The 17,975-nt window shown below is 45.9% G+C and overlaps 1 protein-coding gene across 1 annotated transcript in view; it reads right to left on the reverse strand.

Moving 5' to 3' along the window:
* Window positions 1-94: 94 nt before the first annotated feature.
* DNAH11 (dynein axonemal heavy chain 11) overlaps window positions 95-17,975 on the reverse strand; it is a 278,248-nt gene continuing 260,367 nt past the window's right edge. Inside the window, exons 77-82 of the mRNA XM_026649417.2 lie at window positions 13,513-13,755; window positions 7,476-7,658; window positions 7,283-7,398; window positions 6,581-6,693; window positions 4,498-4,638; window positions 95-584 (exon numbers count right to left, since the gene is read on the reverse strand). Of these exons, the coding sequence (XP_026505202.1) occupies window positions 337-584; window positions 4,498-4,638; window positions 6,581-6,693; window positions 7,283-7,398; window positions 7,476-7,658; window positions 13,513-13,755 (1,044 nt within the window). The 3' untranslated portion in view covers window positions 95-336. The remainder of the gene's footprint in view (window positions 585-4,497; window positions 4,639-6,580; window positions 6,694-7,282; window positions 7,399-7,475; window positions 7,659-13,512; window positions 13,756-17,975) is intronic.

The following is a 17,975-nucleotide window of genomic DNA, read 5'->3' on the forward strand; positions in this document are numbered from 1 at the left end:
TATTACTGCAGCCTCAGAATTTGTGTAAAATATTGGATGTTTTAGAGATAATAAAGCATTTTCAATAGAGGAGTATTTTGTGGGGTGGTTTCAGTATGAATATAGAGTTTAACCTGCCTCTGTGAGGGAAAATGTTGATTAACAAGTATAAATCTAGTTTATAGAGACAGACACAGGTGGAGGATTTGTACAACATTCATTAGAGCATCATATAACTCTTCACAGTAGGGTGCAATGGGGCAAGATAAAGTGTACATAACAGCTGACTGTGAGAAAAACATTTATCTCCTTTTGACTACATGCTGTGTGACAATACATGTGACTGTCGGCTCACTGTTAAACAGCCAAGAGTAAGGCTACTCCTGCAAGTACCCACTTAGCTGACCTCTCCTTGCTCTTCAGATTGAAAGTCCAAACACATGTGGGCCCTCTGGTTTTGGTTTTATATACTGGACATTTATATATGTTTTTGGTTTCCTGTCGATCAATTGGAATAGCTCTTACAAAGATGACTGGCATTGCTGGAGTCAGATCCTTGAGCCGGGCTTCAGCTATGAGCCCTGACTGGATGTCCCATCGTGCTCCTGTATCAAAAACAGACACACCGTTCCAAATGGCACTCAAAATGGAAACTTGAATCATTTGTACATTGCAATGCTGCACTTAATAGTTGCTTAGTAGTAGATACCTTTCCTGAGGATAGAGCAGACGTGGCAAAACTGTAGGTAATCTGTGAGCCATGGTGCAGTTGCGCACACTGCATCTCATCACACAATTCTATCTTGAGCGTAGCTATTAGCATTCCATCCAGAACATTGCCTTCTAGATTAAATGACTGTGGTCTATTCTTATGGAAACGTGATACAACATACTTCTACAACTAATCTAAATGGAGTAACTCAGGGTACAACCATAGAAAACCCACAGCTGTGACTCTCAGGTCATGGGCTCAGGCTGCAGGGCTTAACACAGCAGTGTAGACACTTGGGCTGAAGCCTGGGCTCTAAAACTTTCCTTTCTCTCAGGGCTTCAGAACCCCAGCTCCAGCCTGAGCCCAAATGGCTACATTAGCCCTGCAGTCCAAGCCAGCTGACCTTGGCTCTTCTGTTGTGGTGTAGACAAGGCATGGACTTGCACAGGAGTTAGAGGCTGACAGAAGAAAAAGGTGGGTTCTTACAAAGGGATTACAGCAAGCCAACTCACTCCAGTGGGCTGTAAAGTCTCAGTGGAGAAAAGGCCCAGGTAAGTTTTTACCATGATGTAGCTAGTGAAGGTCAGCCCTATTCCGCACACTAGGGTTAAGCTCAGCAAGCTAATACCTGCTGTGGCAGGTGTTCACACTTGATAGGCCAGATCCTGCAAGCTGTCAAGAGCCCTCAATTAACTTGACTGGGAGTTGAAGGTATGCAGCAGCTCACAGGACTAGGCCCTAAGAGGAGGAAGCTATTTCAAATTTACATCACTCTTAAAAAAAACAACCCACTAAGTATTGTTACTTTCTGTGTGTGCAAACTACCCCCCTCATTCCTGAATTCAACACTATTATAAATGCTGGAGGTGAAGTGGGGTTTGGGGTGGAGACTGACCGCTCACGACCCCTGATGTAAGGTTTATAAGGAAATTGAGGAGAGTGTTATTTTGATAGATGTAGAAAGCCATACTGATGTTGGACATGCTACAAGACAGGATAAACCAATGATTAGACTTACAAAGGCAAGCTCATCTTGTACTGACCTTTTAGGAACATAGTTTAATAGGAAACAAATATTTGCATCTCTCAGATCTGCATGCAGCTAAGAGCTACAGTAGGCTTGAGTGTGTATGACCACAAAGTTAAAGTTGCCCTGTGCTGCTTTGTACCCTTCCAAGTGTTGAGTTCTGTAGGTTGTCAGTTGTGGTGGAATACATGACCAGGGTCTCTAAGACTTAAGGGAAAGAGAGGGTAGGAACAAGCTTGTATGGATTAGGCTTAGTGTTTGAGTGTAGTCCAGGGAGTGGGGAGGTAACACCTGTTTGCTACAGCTGATGTAAACCAGAGTTTTGCCTGAGTAAAGAGAAGGTGTTTGAATACGCTGTCCTACATTGCTCTGTTCCCAGATTCCAAGGCCAGAAGGGACTATTGTGATTAGTCTAGACCTGTACAACACAGAACTGGCCCAAAACAATTCCTAAAGCCAATCTTGATGTTTACAAATTTACACCTTATTTCCTTTCTGAATTTCTCTAGCTTCAGCTTTCATTTATTGGATCATGTTATAACTTTCTCTGCTAGACTGAAGAGTCCATTATTAAATATTTATACCCCATGTAGATATTTATAGACTGATCAAGTCACCCTTTAAGTCTCTTTATTAAATAGAGTGAGCACCTTGAATCAGCACTGTCAGGCACGTTTTCTAATCTTTTAATCATTCTCATAGCTCTTCTTTGAACCCTCTCCAATTTATCAATATCTTTATTGAATTGTGGACACTATTCCAGTGCCAAATGCAAAGTTAAATAACCGCTCTACTCTTGTAACATATAGTATGTGTGTTGGGACATCACTCACAGGTTAAGGTAATACTGCTGGAATGGCATGTATCATAACTCTGTATTTCCTGGGATTCAGAAGTTTGTGTTACATTGAGTGTAGCTGAAGTTAACATTTTTGAAAGGGCACAAGGCAAACCTTAACTGTTATTAAATATTCCAAAACGTATAAAGATAACATTTTGGATTAACTTCTCAGCATCCTCGTGTGCCCTAGAATATACTGACTGCATGTTAGTCATTTCACTACATCTGCATCATCTCCTTGTCTAGCACACCACAGTTCCCCCTCCTGCCTATACACAGGATCCTCAGGGTAACGGGTTTAGCATAGAGTAAGGAGAGGACAGAGCTGAATCCCTCACTGCACAACACAACTCTCTTCTTTCCACCTCATTCTTCCCTGCACTGTTCTAACACACCCTGCATTGATACACCTGCAGCTTCAAGCCCCTCTCACCCGTTAGCGGGGCTATAAGGAACGCATGTACCAGCTGCTATGTAGAGATGCAGAAATCCAGATCTGGGCTCTGGTGCATGAGGAAGGGGCTCTTCCACATCTCTCTGAGCCTTCCATGTTGCAGATAGATGTGAACTACTTCATTCATCTTAATGAACTGCACTGAACATGCCTAGTCCCAGCTCCTCACCCCCATTTCTGCATTGTATGCCTGCTCTCCGTACTATGGGGGAAGAGCAGAAACCTTTGCTAAATGCTTTGATCCCACTTCCATCCTAGAAGCATCAGGGGCAGTGATCCTGGAACCCCTTCTCCACTGCAAGAAGCAGCCTAGGAAAGTATTCCCTAGCTCTGCACCAAAAAATCAGAACCTCAAAATGTTATGAACAGCTCATGTGTATCAGGAACCCCTTGACCCAATGACTTGCTGTCCTTTGATCATGCTCAGTTCCATTGTGCAGGAAACACGATTCCATTACCATAACTGCCTGATACAATCTTCTATCATTGTCTGTTAAACAAGGCTCATTCCTTGACAACATTTCTAACGTGAAAGGGTCTGAAAGTTGATTTTACAGCACTTAAAAATCTATTAAACTAGAAGTTTTGCTCTCAGTAAAAACTTCCAAAATGAGCCCCTGCAGAATGCAAGTACAACCAACATGCACATTCAACCAGCATGAACAGCCCATGTTCTCTGAAAGCTGTTAAGGTAGAGTTCAAACATGGAGTGCACAGGTGCAGCGCAGGTTCAATGACCAAGGCATGACACATTAAACCACGCAGTTACTGTGGCTAACGGCCTGAAAACCTCCTAATTTCAGAAGATCCCTGTTCTTGCTGCCTGTGCATATTTCATGCTTTTAGGCAGGTCAGTTTAGCTCATGCCAACCTGAAGATTCAAACTTTACCCTGATAACTTTTTCAATATTGCTCCCCCAAAGGGAATTTACTGAGAGAAATTCCAGGTGGTTGAGATCATTTTCAGAAGGATAAGAGTGACTGATCTTTTTGCCCACACCTGAGGGCAAACCTATGTTAGAAGTACCAGGTGATTTTGCAAACAGTTAATTTTTAGAAGAGGCATATCTCAGAAACCCTTTGACACCAAATTTGCCCCGTTAATGCTACTCTGCACCCCCCTTGAAGCACTGATTTCAAGACAATCCAAGTAAGAGCCTTGGAGTCTTTTAAACAGGAAGTGTTTCTTAACCTTAACTATGTGGTGGAGCTGCTGCTCTGTTGTTATACAGTCAGGTTTAATGCTTTGTTAAGTAGAGACACTGGCCATGTCTGAATGTATGAATCCTGGTCTAAACAAACTAAGGACTAACTAAATCCATCATCAGTCCCAAACTCACAAGTGAACTTAGATCTAACTCCATGTGGCGAAAGTAATCCACTTTAGAGTAGCAGAGTGTATACATGAGGCATGTAGAAAAATTCAAACAAACATCAGTCATTATGAGGCGGATGATATCGAGCAATTTAAACAGACATCTTACCTTCCATATAAAGACCACAAATATATGCTCCTTCCCTAGGTGGGTGGCCATAATCTTCTCTGACCTTTTTGGTAACATCTACAGTCAGACACATCTTATCCAAAGGCCAGTCATTCTTGCGGGCCGTGCACTGCATAATAGCTTAAAAAAAGCCAACAGATTACTCTGAGCAGTTCACCAGAGACAATAATTTTAATGCCACAACTGCTCCCCCAGCACCCTGCCCAGGCTTGTTAGAGCCTAAAGCTACACAATTGGGGCTCTGGAAGTTGTTTGCAAGAAATTAATTGTATAAATTGCTTTTGAACTTTTAAGAAATGAAAAACAAACCAAACACCCCATCCAATCAGCTCTCTTGCAACAGAGCAAAATACATTTTCATCTGAGCACAAAAATAGGTGCCTGCTCTCTGATTCGTAATCCAGGCTAGGAATACTGCAAAAGCTACATATTCATTGCTTGTGTCACTCAGTGAGTTGGATGACTAAGGAGTAATATTGACTGGCTCTGATGAAAATCATGATACCTGACAGCAAACTGGATCAACAGGGGCTGAGAGAGAAAGGGGTGTGTGTTTGTATAAGCCTCAGAGCTATGCTCTAGGAATCTGTGAATGGCTAGTTGAATGTCTTTACTGGCTACTGAGAATTTGAATTAAAGCATATTTACAAGTCTCTCTTCATTGTGTAACCCCCATTAGTGCATGGATTTCCAAACTACAGCCTGTGGATCACCAACTGTCCACTGACAGGGCTTGGGATTCTGCAGAATTAAACATTTTGAGACACCAGCAGTCAGGGACTTGAAACTGGTGGGGTGGCAAGTCCCTGAGAGGAATTTGGTTTTACAAACTAGTGGGTAGAATGAAAAGCTGCTGAAGCTTGACAATGGCTTCTAGAGATCTAGGTAGTTGCTTTAGATTCTGAAATCATGCATGTGGGTTGTAAACCATAGGGACTAAGGGCTTGTCTACACTTATCGGAGGATCGACGTGCGGCAGTCGATTTAGCGGGTCTTGTGAAGACCCACTAAATCGACCACAGATTGCTCTCCCATCGACTCCTGTACTCCACCTGAATGAGAAGCACAAGGGGAGTCGACAGGAGAGCGTCTCCCATTGACATAGCATAGTGTGAACCCCGCGGTAAGTAGATCTAAGTACGTTGACTTCAGCCACGTTATTCATGTAGCTGAAGTTGCGTAACTTAGATCGATCTTTCCCTGTAGTGTAGACAAGGCCTTAGGGAGCAGTTTAAAACTTTAATGCTGAAGATTTTTATCCCATACTGTAGCAGTACATATACTGGGAAGAATGCCAGACTTTTTCTCACTTCCTTTACACTATTAAAATATTTTACAAGAACAGAAGGAGTGAAACAGAGTGGTACATTAACACATTTAGGTTAAAGAATACTGAATGGAAAAGCTATGGTTACATTAGCAAACTAAGTCTAAGACATCTCTTTTCTTTAATCAAGCACAAAAATATTACTCAGCATCTCTTTCCTTTTCTCACCTCCAGACTTTAACATGATGATTTGGAGACTGAAGACTTATGACGGAGGGGAAAAAAACTATTTCCAGATGCCTGATTGTGCAAACTGTTACTCGTGCCATTAATCCCACTGAGTCACAGGGACTACTTGCATGAGTAAGAAGTACTCTATACAGGATTGGAGCACGTGGGTAGTAGCTCACATAGGTAGTAAAGGCCCTGGATGTACTAAACAAGGTCACCAACACATTTTTTTAAAGGGCAGTGTCAAGAATAACAAACATGATATCGTACACTTCTAGAACACATTAGATTGTTAAAAGTGAACATTTTAAACATCTTAATTTGTCTTAATTTATAAGTCTTTTCAACTAGAATATTGAAAATAAACCAGTCTGTTTCTAGTCAATTTCAGTCATCCATTCTCATGCAGTAGCATAATATAGCATCATGAAACACTGCTAACACCTTAAAGGCATGTTTAGGTTAAAAATAAAACCTGTTTGTAAAAACTGTTTCAACCTACAATTTGGAGTTGAAACTATATGACTCTGTCCCTTCAAATATTATTAGCCATTACTAACTCACCAGTCAAAAAAGACTGAGGGTTAAAGAATCCAGAAAGCCACACCACTGCAGGGAGCACAAGATCTTGTGTCCAGGTATCAAGTTCTCGACACCTCATGAGGAGGTCATTAATCCTGAAACAAGAAGCAGCAGGTATCTTAATGCTGACATAGTCATGTGTACAACAGTGACAGTTTCATAAGGATGAAATTCAATCAAGTATAGAGATGCTGTGTACCAGCTGAGCTCTGCATTGCCTCTGTGGGAAGAAAGCATAGGGCTGAAGCAGTCAAAAGGTATGTGTAGATTAAGAGGCCAAGGTTAGGGTGGGATTAGCTCTTTTCTGAATCTAGACAAGCACAAAGACAGTAGTGCAAGGAGCCCAGCATGAAAAGGGCTGAGGGACTGAGGCTAGTGTGGATCTGCGATTAGGAACACCGTCCAATTAGTCTGTCGGGGCTGCAGTGACATTATTCCTTTTGAAAATGACAGGCCCTCTTGGTTGCACTGTATAATTCCAACTTTGCAGAAAGCATAGAAGGAAAAGTTTAGAAACAATTTAAAGATTAGTATTCCAGCAATATTCATTTTGTCTCTAGAGTGAAAATGAACTGAATTAAAACGACAGATTTTATATACATGAGAAAGAGCCATACTACCATTATCCATGGTAATTAAACAACACGAGTTATGTTATTTGGTAAGGTGCTGAAGCATACTTACCATTGTGCAAGGCCATAGGTGGATGGATAAGCCAGCTTGGTCCATGCATCTGGCACAATATCATAAAGCAATGCTGACTGCTGCGCTTCCATGTCAGGAGAAAATGTCAGCTCCCCCTGTGAAGAATAAGTATATTTGGCGTCAAAGAATTCTGAATAGTTATTCTTTAGTAAAAGAAATTCTCTTTTCTTACCTTCAAACCAAGGTCCAGTTGTTTGAGTGATTTGCGTATTGCCCGAATGAGGAAGTTCATTCTCTCACACTCTTGGAAACAAACAAGGACATAGGGGTTCCGAACAGCGGCCTTCTGCATGATTTCTGTCACGTTAAACTCTTCAGGAAGTTTCTCCAGAATATCATCCAGGACATTCTTAACCTTATCACATCAATACAGACAGAGTGATCAGAAATTGCTGCATTAGGGATTCACACATGTTTAAACATACAAGACCAAGATTATTTGTATTACAGTGGTGCCTAATGGCCCCACATGTGCTAGACACTGTGCAAGACAAACACTCCCTGCCCCAAACAGCTGACAATCTAATACTGATTTTTCATTGCCCAGCCCTGGAATCGGACAAGAGCGCAGATCATTCCTTATTGACTAAATAAGGACTTGTAAACTAAAAGCACCTGATTCGCCAGTTCAACCTCCTGTATTTTGCAAGACTAGACCCTAAAGCCCCCATGCTGTGTGGTGAGATAGGAGCAAACCTGGAACAGCCACAGAGGGTCCAACCCTCTGGGAAAAAGATGATGTAGGGAGCAGTCTCGTCCCTCTATGCGTAACTGTTGCATTCCTCTCTGCAAAATCTCCATGGCCTATTGGCAACATGGGAGAGGGCGCGTGGCCACAGAAAAGCAGGGAAGTAAGGGACAGGACAGAAGGAGTTACAGTGGACAGGTGGCAATCAGTTGCTAAGACATATTCCCCAGTCCACCGGGGGGGCAAAGGGGGAGGAAGCACAGGGAGATCGTGGAAGACATGTAAAGGTGGCAGAGATCCACATGGCTTGAGAGGTATAGTCTCCTGGCACTCCAGCCCCAGGTCACCCCATAATCAGGGCTGGTTTAAGTCAGATAGGCCCAACCAGGGTCTTGAGTCAACTACATCAGAACCTCATGTTTCACTAAAATATATATGTATGTTTGTAGCCCTTAGAGTTGCAAAGACAAGCTTGAAAACATGACTGGAGTGTAACCAAAGTTGCAATATTTGCCTGTGGCTGTAGAGCCTGACACAATAGCCCCAAAAAATGAGGGTTGCCTCAGGCATCTCAAAGGGTGTTAACTCACTATGCCTGCCTGCCTTGCCTTCTGCAAACATGACTATAGCAGGGGATGTGTGTCTGGCATGGGAGGGAAGAGTGCAGCAGGTGCACCCACCCCAGTAGATGCCCCACACAGATGGGGTTAGTGCTGCCCCCCATTGTTGCCACCCATGCCTTAGAGAGGACACTTGCTGTTCCAAGGAGGGGGAGCCCCTGCTGCCAATTCTGGGGGAAAGAGTGTGCCCCATACTGCTGTTCCTGCCTCTCTGGAATGGGAGGAATGCTCCCCACCGAGACTCCCAACATGGGGCGGGGCCATAAGGAGCTGTGGAGGAGCCATGTTGTGATGTGCCTATGGTACCAAATTGTCTTGATCCAGCTCTGGCCATAGTCTCATTGGTCCACGCTTAGAGAGGAACATGCAACAGATCTCTTGGTACAGCGATTTCTACCTAAGTTTTCTCCTGCAGCTTTTTATGTGGGAGCAAAACACAGGAAGGAATTGCATAGGAAAGTACAAATTCAAGATTACATAGTTCTCACAAATGTCCCCTATAATTTGTATGCGACTAGGTAATGGTCATGACCTGAACAGACATGACACAAGCTGCCTTCACAGAACAGAGAGTCATATTTTAAGTTAATTATGAAAATAGTGTGCGCCAAACTCATTAAAACAATCATAGTCAAGTTGCTTTCATTAACAGTAGTTTGCTAGTTGTCAGGAATTCAGGAAGCTAAGCAGTAATGGGGAAAGGTTTTTTTATTGCCAAATAAATCCCCACTCCATCATTCTGCTGTATCTTTATAGGGATCAACAGTGCCATCCAAATTTGGCTGAGTTAAACATCTGCTTTTTCCTTAGGGAAATTAAATTTTGAGTATGGTAATAGTATGAATGCAAACTGGATATCAAAGGAACATAAGTCCTCTATAGTCAAAATCAGGAAATGCCATTTCAACTTTAACAACTTAGTCATTTCAAAATGCATTGGGCTGAGCTTTAAGTACCAAGTTCTCCTCTGGGGAAAAAGATGGCAGATTTTCTTCTTTCTTGATGAAGCTGGAACACTTATAAATGTGAGCACCCTACATCTATTAGCGGGGAAGAAGGGGGGAGAGAGAGAGAGAGTGTGCGCACATGCATGCACGTTGGCATAGATTCATAGATTCATAGATTCTAGGACTGGAAGGGACCTCGAGAGGTCATCGAGTCCAGTCCCCTGCCCGCATGGCAGGACCAAAAAACTGTCTAGACCATCCCTGATAGACATTTATCTAACCTACTCTTAAATATCTCCAGAGATGGAGATTCCACAACCTCCCTAGGCAATTTATTCCAGTGTTTAACCACCCTGACAGTTAGGAACTTTTTCCTAATGTCCAACCTAGACCTCCCTTGCTGCAGTTTAAGCCCATTGCTTCTTGTTCTATCCTCAGAGGCTAAGGTGAACAAGTTTTCTCCCTCCTCCTTATGACACCCTTTTAGATACCTGAAAACTGCTATCATGTCCCCTCTCAGTCTTCTCTTTTCCAAACTAAACAAACCCAATTCTTTCAGCCTTCCTTCATAGGTCATGTTCTCAAGACCTTTAATCATTCTTGTTGCTCTTCTCTGGACCCTTTCCAATTTCTCCACATCTTTCTTGAAATGCGGTGCCCAGAACTGGACACAATACTCCAGCTGAGGCCTAACCAGAGCAGAGTAGAGCGGAAGAATGACTTCTCGTGTCTTGCTCACAACACACCTGTTAATACATCCCAGAATCACGTTTGCTTTTTTTTGCAACAGCATCACACTGTTGACTCATATTTAGCTTGTGGTCCACTATAACCCCTAGATCCCTTTCTGCCGTACTCCTTCCTAGACAGTCTCTTCCCATTTTGTATGTGTGAAACTGATTTTTTCTTCCTAAGTGGAGCACTTTGCATTTGTCTTTGTTAAACTTCATCCTGTTTAACTCAGACCATTTCTCCAATTTGTCCAGATCATTTTGAATTATGACCCTGTCCTCCAAAGCAGTTGCAATCCCTCCCAGTTTGGTATCATCCGCAAACTTAATAAGCGTACTTTCTATACCAATATCTAAGTCGTTAATGAAGATATTGAACAGAGCCGGTCCCAAAACAGACCCCTGCGGAACCCCACTCGTTATGCCTTTCCAGCAGGATTGGGAACCATTAATAACAACTCTCTGAGTACGGTTATCCAGCCAGTTATGCACCCACCTTATAGTAGCCCCATCTAAATTGTATTTGCCTAGTTTGTCGATAAGAATATCATGCGAGACCGTATCAAATGCCTTACTAAAGTCTAGGTATACCACATCCACAGCTTCTCCCTTATCCACAAGACTCGTTATCCTATCGAAGAAAGTTATCAGATTGGTTTGACATGATTTGTTCTTTACAAATCCATGTATGTGTGTGTACACACACACACACACACACACAGAGGTTACAATCTGATCAGATATTTTGTCTTCTACATCTTAAACAAGCAAATGTAATACAAACCTGGTTTCACTTTTTCCCTCCCCAACTTCTAGACTAAATGCAATTTATAATAATAAAATGACATATTTGAAAGCTGGTTTTATAAGGGACCTTTTGAGATTTGAAATCGGGACTTCCCATACCAGTTCAGTCCTTGGCTTCACCGCTGAGCTTTCCAACAACAGATCCAATTGTGAGGTAGCCTTATGTGATATGGATAACAGTCCACAAGGATCTAGTGGCCAACAGCTCATTATGCATATTCTAGGCCAGGGTGGGCAAACTACGGCCTGCGGGCCGCATCTGGCCCATCAGACCTTTTAATCCAGCCCTCGAGCTCCCGCCGGGTAGGGGGGTCGGGGGCTTGACCCACTCTAGGCGGCTCCCAGAAGCAGCAGCATGTCCCCCCTCTGCTCCTATGCATAGAGGCAGCCAGGGGGCTCCGCATGCTGCCCCTGCCCCAAGCACCAGCTCTTCAGCTCCCATTGGTCGGGAACCGTGGGGGGGCTGGAGTGGGGACGTGCCGCTGCTTCCAGGAGCTGCTTGAGGCAAGCGCCACCTGCAGCCTACACCCCTGACCTCCTCCCACACCCCAACCCCCTGCCCCAGCCCAGAGCTCCCTTCTGCACCCTGAACTCATCCCTGGCCCCACCCCAGAGCCTGCACCTCTAGTCGGAGCCCTCGCCCCCTCCCACACCCCAACCCCCAATTTCGTGAGCATTCATGGCCCGCCATACAATTTCCATACCCAGAAGTGGCCCTCAGGCCAAAATGTTTCCCCACCCCTGCTCTAGGCCTCCAAATAGCCACTTGATGGTACTTTACCAGGAATCTCAGAACTCTGGGCATCTTGAAAAATTGCATAGGTGCTGCTCTGCCTAGCAGTGAAGTGAGAGGAGCCTCTTGAAACCAGCATGATCAGTCTTCATCTGTTGTATTGTGAAACCCCGATTCTTAATGTCAAGGACTTAAGATACTGGGGTGCACCTCTGTCATTACTTGTTTATGTGTCTTACCAATCTCACCCCTTTCTGCATGTACTCTGTTACTACTCCATGCTGCTTTGCAGCCATGCCTAAAACTAGTCATTTTATTTCTAGTGGAAGCAATTTTGGCTGTATGAAAATATCTGGGTTATTCCTGACACTAAATAGAACTGCATAATATATCAGCACATAGAGCACCACCAAGAGCTTTCTCTATTTAGGTGCTTATATGGCCCCCATTATTGCAGTATCTGATTGCCAGTTAAGGATTTATGGGTTTATCCCCTCAGCACGCCTATCCCATTATTAAATATATGTTGTACATATGGGGATCTGAGGCCCAGAAAGTTTGAGGGGCAGATTCTCTTCCCACATCTGCTCTATTTGCACCACTTAGGTGGCCCAAAGAGAGCAGAAGCTTCCTGCAAGTCCCCTGCTAGGGATACTCCTTATGAGGGAGAGTCGCCAGCAAGCTTAGACCTAGGTGTTCTGGCTCCTAGACCTTCTTGCTGCATCTCCACAGAGCTGTGGGCAAGGGGGATCGTCTGAAGCATACTGTGCTCTCGCTATCCCCAGCTGGCATAGAGGCCCTAGGGGACTATTGCCATGGCAGAAAAATCAGGGGTCCATAAGTGCCTTCCTGACAGTCCCCCACTCGGCTGCACTCAGTGGAAGCTGGACACAGCAGAAAATTTTCCCCTAAATGATTTGCTCAGAATCACATGGGAACTCTGTTTCAGAGCTGGGAATTGAAGCCTGATCTTAACCACATCAGTACCAGGCACTTAAAGTAAAAATTGAAGTAGCTGTCAAGCAAAGGCGTAGCGAGTGCCCTCCGTACCCTCCGACCGGAGGGGGCCCCACAAGGAAGGGGGCCCCTAAAAGTGGCAAAATAAATACCGCATTCCAGTTTCTGCATTGTAAGGGGCCCCGCCCGGACATATGTTCGGAGGGGGCCACCGTTCGGAGGGGGCCACGTTCTTTGTTGCTACGGCCCTGCTGTCAAGGTAAAATGTTACCTGCTTCCTAACTGACAATTTATAGAAAATGGCAGGGAAGGGGAAGAAAACCAGTATCAGACAAACCTTAACATTATGTTTTTCTAAGTCAGTGTTTCTTTGCTCTTTAAAAAAAAAATGAAGATAGATTTATTCACTGGCACCCCAGCTTTCATTCAAAGGGATAATGGCATCAGTGGTTTCCATTAAAAATTAAACATTTCTCTTATTTTATTTATGGGCCCAAATTCATCCCTGATGCAACCCTGAGTTACACCAAGTTTAAATTTGACCTGTTGTTGTTATTTATAATAGCTGAGCTTATCTTGGTAAACTGGGTAAATTTCCCATTATCAGAAGTTAACTCTCTCAGTGAAATAATGTGATACGATAAATGCTCCGTTTTTAGTGGTATCCCCTGGCACTATGAGAAACATTCCTATGGGAAACATGATTAAGAAAAACCACCACCTTACCTTTTCCTCTGGAGACTGTCCTGATTCCTCTCCTACAAATAAATTCCTGGGCTGCATTTCCAAGAGAGTTCTGAAAAGATTCTCTGATGTCACTGTCAAGAATTCGATCTCAGCATTGGGATGGAGTCCATATAACACTGGGCTTTCAGCTGGAAGCATTTCATCTATGTACTTATGGTATCCAGCATAATCCAAATGTGGGGGTGCTAGGAAACCTGGTGCCAATGCAAGTTCTCCTTCAAGCTTCAAAAAGAGAACGAATAACATTACTGTCAGTTCTTAAAAAAAAAAAAAAAAATTCCATTGTGCCAGGAATTAAGTTCACTGGAAGCCTGTTAGAAGTGCCAACTACCTTCTGCCACAATGAAATATGGTTATTAAGTATTCTTATTACAATTATGAACTAACGACACACATTTCTAAAGTTCCCATCACCATAGTATTGAGGTGCCTGTACTATCCCTCACTTTCAGATGTGTGGTGTTAGGGCCATTTTATATACCCACCTGCAGCCCCATTACTGTAATATCAGAGCAAATATTAATGAATGTATCCCCTCAACACTGCCCTGAGTGGTAAGGAATTATTACTATCCAATTCTATAGGTGAGAAAACGGTGGCATAATGAGCTGGAGTAACTTGCTCAGAATCACTCAGGACATCTGTGGCAGAGGCAGGAATAGAACCTAGATCTCCTGAGTCCCAGTCAAGTGCCTTAACCACAAGATTGTATTGTTTATTATCATCATCATTAAATATTTATATTGTGATATCATCTACAGCCTAGCCAAGTCAGGGTGCAGTACAGACATCTAGCAAATGTATGCTCCTGCCTGAAAGACAAGACATTACAAGGTGCATGAGAAAAAAAGCACACCAGAGTGGGTGGTGGTGGAGACAGGGTAACATAATAACTGGATATGAGCCATATTGAGCCAGACAGGAGCAGCAATCCCAACTCATCACCTGCTTAGTTACCATCAGGTGGCAGGTTTCTGTGTGCATTACAGCCTCCGCCTTCTTCGTTCCACCTAGCTCCTAACATCCAAGAGGTGAAATGCAGAGGAAGGCCATGTTTACTCTCCATTCCACCTCTCAGCTGGTAAGTGTCCTGCAAAGAGAGAGGAATTTTGTATTGCACACTGAAAGTGGCAAGGTTTGGCCTCAACTGGATAGTCAATGGTAATAAGTTTCACAGCTGAGAAAGCCTTGTTCCTTATTGCTGGATTGAACCTGGATTCCACCAGCTGCAGTGTCTCTATAGAACACAGTTGCCATGGCAAGCTGCAGAGAGAGAGAGAGAGAGAGTGTGTCTCTGAGGTAGGCAGGCCCTTACCCCTTTAGGACTTTAAAAATAAGAATCAGGGTCATAAAAAGATCTAGAATTGAATATGCAGCCAGTGTGCAGCTCAGTGCACTGGTGTGATGTGCTGTCCATGGTCTGGCCTACCTAGCAGCGATAACATAGGGAAAATAAAAGCAATAATACACACATACAATTGCATTAGCTCTTTGCTTTCCTGCACTCTCACTTCTGAGCTGCAAGGACTTCAAAGAGTCCTTTGAATTCTGTGTTACAGGCCAGAATGGTCCCACTCCAGTCTGGAGTGTCATCTTTGTTGAAAATTTTTTTCTGGTTACAAGAGCCTTTTTTCAAGACAGCCACTTATTTTGATGTGGGGTCTATTCCATATAGCCACACTAAACTTCAAAGGCATTCTGGTATTTTGCGAAGTCAAGAACAAGCCACAGACAATCAGAAGTTATTCTGGTCTTACAGACAGCCATTTACTGTGGAACCTGCACTACAGATAGGGTTGCCAGGCACCTAGTTTTCAACCGGAATGCCTGGTCGAAAAGGGATCTTGGCGGCTCCGGTCAGCACAGCTGACTGGGCCGATAGAAGTCTGGTCAGCAGCATAGCGGGGCTAAGGCAGGCTCCCTGCCTGCCCTGGCCCCACATGGCTCCCAGAAGCGGACAGAATTTCCCTCTGGCTCAAGGTGTGGCAGGTTTGTATAATTTTTGGTGGTGCCCAGAACGGTTCCAAGTCCCGCCCCCTCCCAACACCTGCCTAAGGCTCTGGGAGGGAGTTTGGGTGCAGGAGGGGTGCGGGCTCTGGGCTGGGGCAGGGGGTTGGGGGCAGGCTCTAAGAGGGAGTTTGGGTGCAGGAGGGGGGTTGGGCTCTGGGAGGGAGTTTGGGTGCGGGAGGATTGAGGGGTTGGGCTCTGGACTGGGGCAGAGGATTGGGGTGCAGCAGAGGGTGAGGCTCTTACCTCAGGCGGCTCCCAAAAGTGACCGGCACATCCCTCTGGCAGCGGCTCCTAGGCGGGGGGGCCGAGAGGTCTCTGCACACCGCTGCTCACAGGCACTGCCCCCCCAGCTCCCATTGGTTGCAGTCAGAGCCATAACTAGGGATTTTTGTGCCCGAGGCAAGGGACAGGGGCTGCATGTCCGGCTCTTCGGTGGCAGGTTCCTCTCGGAGGGAAGGACCTGCCGCCGAATTGCCGCCGTTCTTCGGCGGCAAGTCCTTCCCTCCGAGAGGGACTGAGGGACCCGCTGCCGAATTTCTGCTGAAGAGCCGGACATGCCGCCCCTCTCCCTTGCCAACGACCGGCAGCAATTCAGCGGCAGGTCCCTCAGTCCCTCTTGGAGGGAAGAACTTGCCGCCGAATTGCCGCCGAAGGAGAGACTTTCTGCGCCCCTCATCTTCCGCACCTGAGGCAAGTGCCTCACTCGCCTCACCCTCATTACGGCACTGGCTACAGTTCCTGGCCAATGGAAGCTGTGGAGTCAGCGCTCAGGGCGGGGGCAGTGCATAGTAACACACACACACCCCGGGGCTGCAGGAACGTGCCGGGCACTTCCGGGAGTGGCACGGAGCAAGGATGGGCAGGAAGCTGCCTTAGCCCCACTGCACTGCCAGTGGTGGTGACGGCAGCCGGGGGTCCCCAGGCCCTTTTAAATCACCTGGGGAAGGCAGGCGGGGCCGGGAGAAATTCTGGGGAGGCATGCAGGGGTGGCAGGTGGAGCTGGGAGAGAGACTAGGCCCTGAACATTGGTGGAGCTGGGCCCCCAGGCCCTGAATATTCCTGGATCATGGGCACCATGGGCCCATATAACTCGCCACCCCTAGCTCCCCTCCTAGGTGGAGGCACGGTTGTGGGGGGCTCTGCGTTCTGCCCCCACACTGCCTCCGGGAACTGTGGCCAATGGGAGCTGCGGGGGCAGCACCTGTGGTTGAAGGCAGCGTGCAGTCGCCTGGCCGTTCCTCCGCCTAGGAGCTGGAGGGAAATGCTGGCTACTTCAGGGAACCACCTGAAGTAAGTGTCTCCCAGAGCCCACACACCTCCCACACTCCAACCCCCTGGCCCAGCCCTGAGCCCCCTCCCACACCCAAACTCCCTCCTACAGCCCGCACCCCCTCCTACACCCCAACCCCAGCTATGAGCCCCCTTCCGCACCCAAACGCCATTCCAGAGCCTGCACCCCCTCCCTCACTCCAAACCCCTCAGCCCCACCTCAGAGCCTTCACCCCCAGTCCAGAGCCCGTACTGCCTCCCACACCGTATCCCCCTCCCTCAGCCTGAAGCCCCCTCCCACACTCCGAACCCCTCATTTCTGGCCCCACCCCAGAGCCTGCACCCCCAGCCAGAGCCCTCACCCCCTCCCGCACCCCAACCCCCTGCCCAGCCTGGTGAAAATGATCGAGTGAGCGAGGGTGGGGGAGCGCACACAATGGAGGGAGTGGGGGGATAGAGTGCGTGGGGGCGGGGCCTCTGAGAAGGGGTGGGGCAGAGCCTCGGGAAGGGGCAGGGCAGGGGCAGTGAAAGAGTATGCGGTTTTCTGCAATCGGAAAGTTGGCAACCCTAACTACAGACCTCACCTACAATGATCATCTCAAGATACCACTTTAAAATAGCCCTAAGGTTTCCAGTAAAATTCTATTCTACCTTCAGTTAAAGGCCACTTCTCTTAGTTAGTCTATATTGTCTAGTCTCTTTGCCCTGATCTACACTGGGGGGGGGGGGTCAATCTAAGATACGCAACTTCAGCTACACCGCTGTGAAGACGGTGGCGAGTCGACCGCTGCCGCTCCCCCGTCGACTCCGCTTCCGCCTCTCGCGAGCTGGAGTTCCGGAGTCGACGGGAAGCCCCCTTTGGTGGGCACTTAAAATAGGTCTAACTGTATTTTTTCCGGGTTCATACGCACAACAGGACACTGCAAGCTATGGTTTATAGTGGGAACCCATTGCTTCTTTGTCTTTGGCCACATGCCAACCACCACATACAACATAAAGCAAAATCTCAGTACAACACTCACTCCATCCTGCCTTATTGATTAAATTTGCAGCTAATGAATTCACCAGGAGTGCCAATAAGTAAAGACAAGTCACTTTTCCAGCTAAACATAAAAAGACAACCACACTGATTAAATGTATTTGTTGCCATATCCGTTTGTGTT

The sequence above is a fragment of the Terrapene carolina genome, unplaced genomic scaffold (genome assembly GCF_002925995.2).
Source record: "Terrapene carolina triunguis isolate 2854851 unplaced genomic scaffold, T_m_triunguis-2.0 Scaffold84, whole genome shotgun sequence".
Lineage (NCBI taxonomy): Eukaryota > Metazoa > Chordata > Testudines > Emydidae > Terrapene > Terrapene triunguis.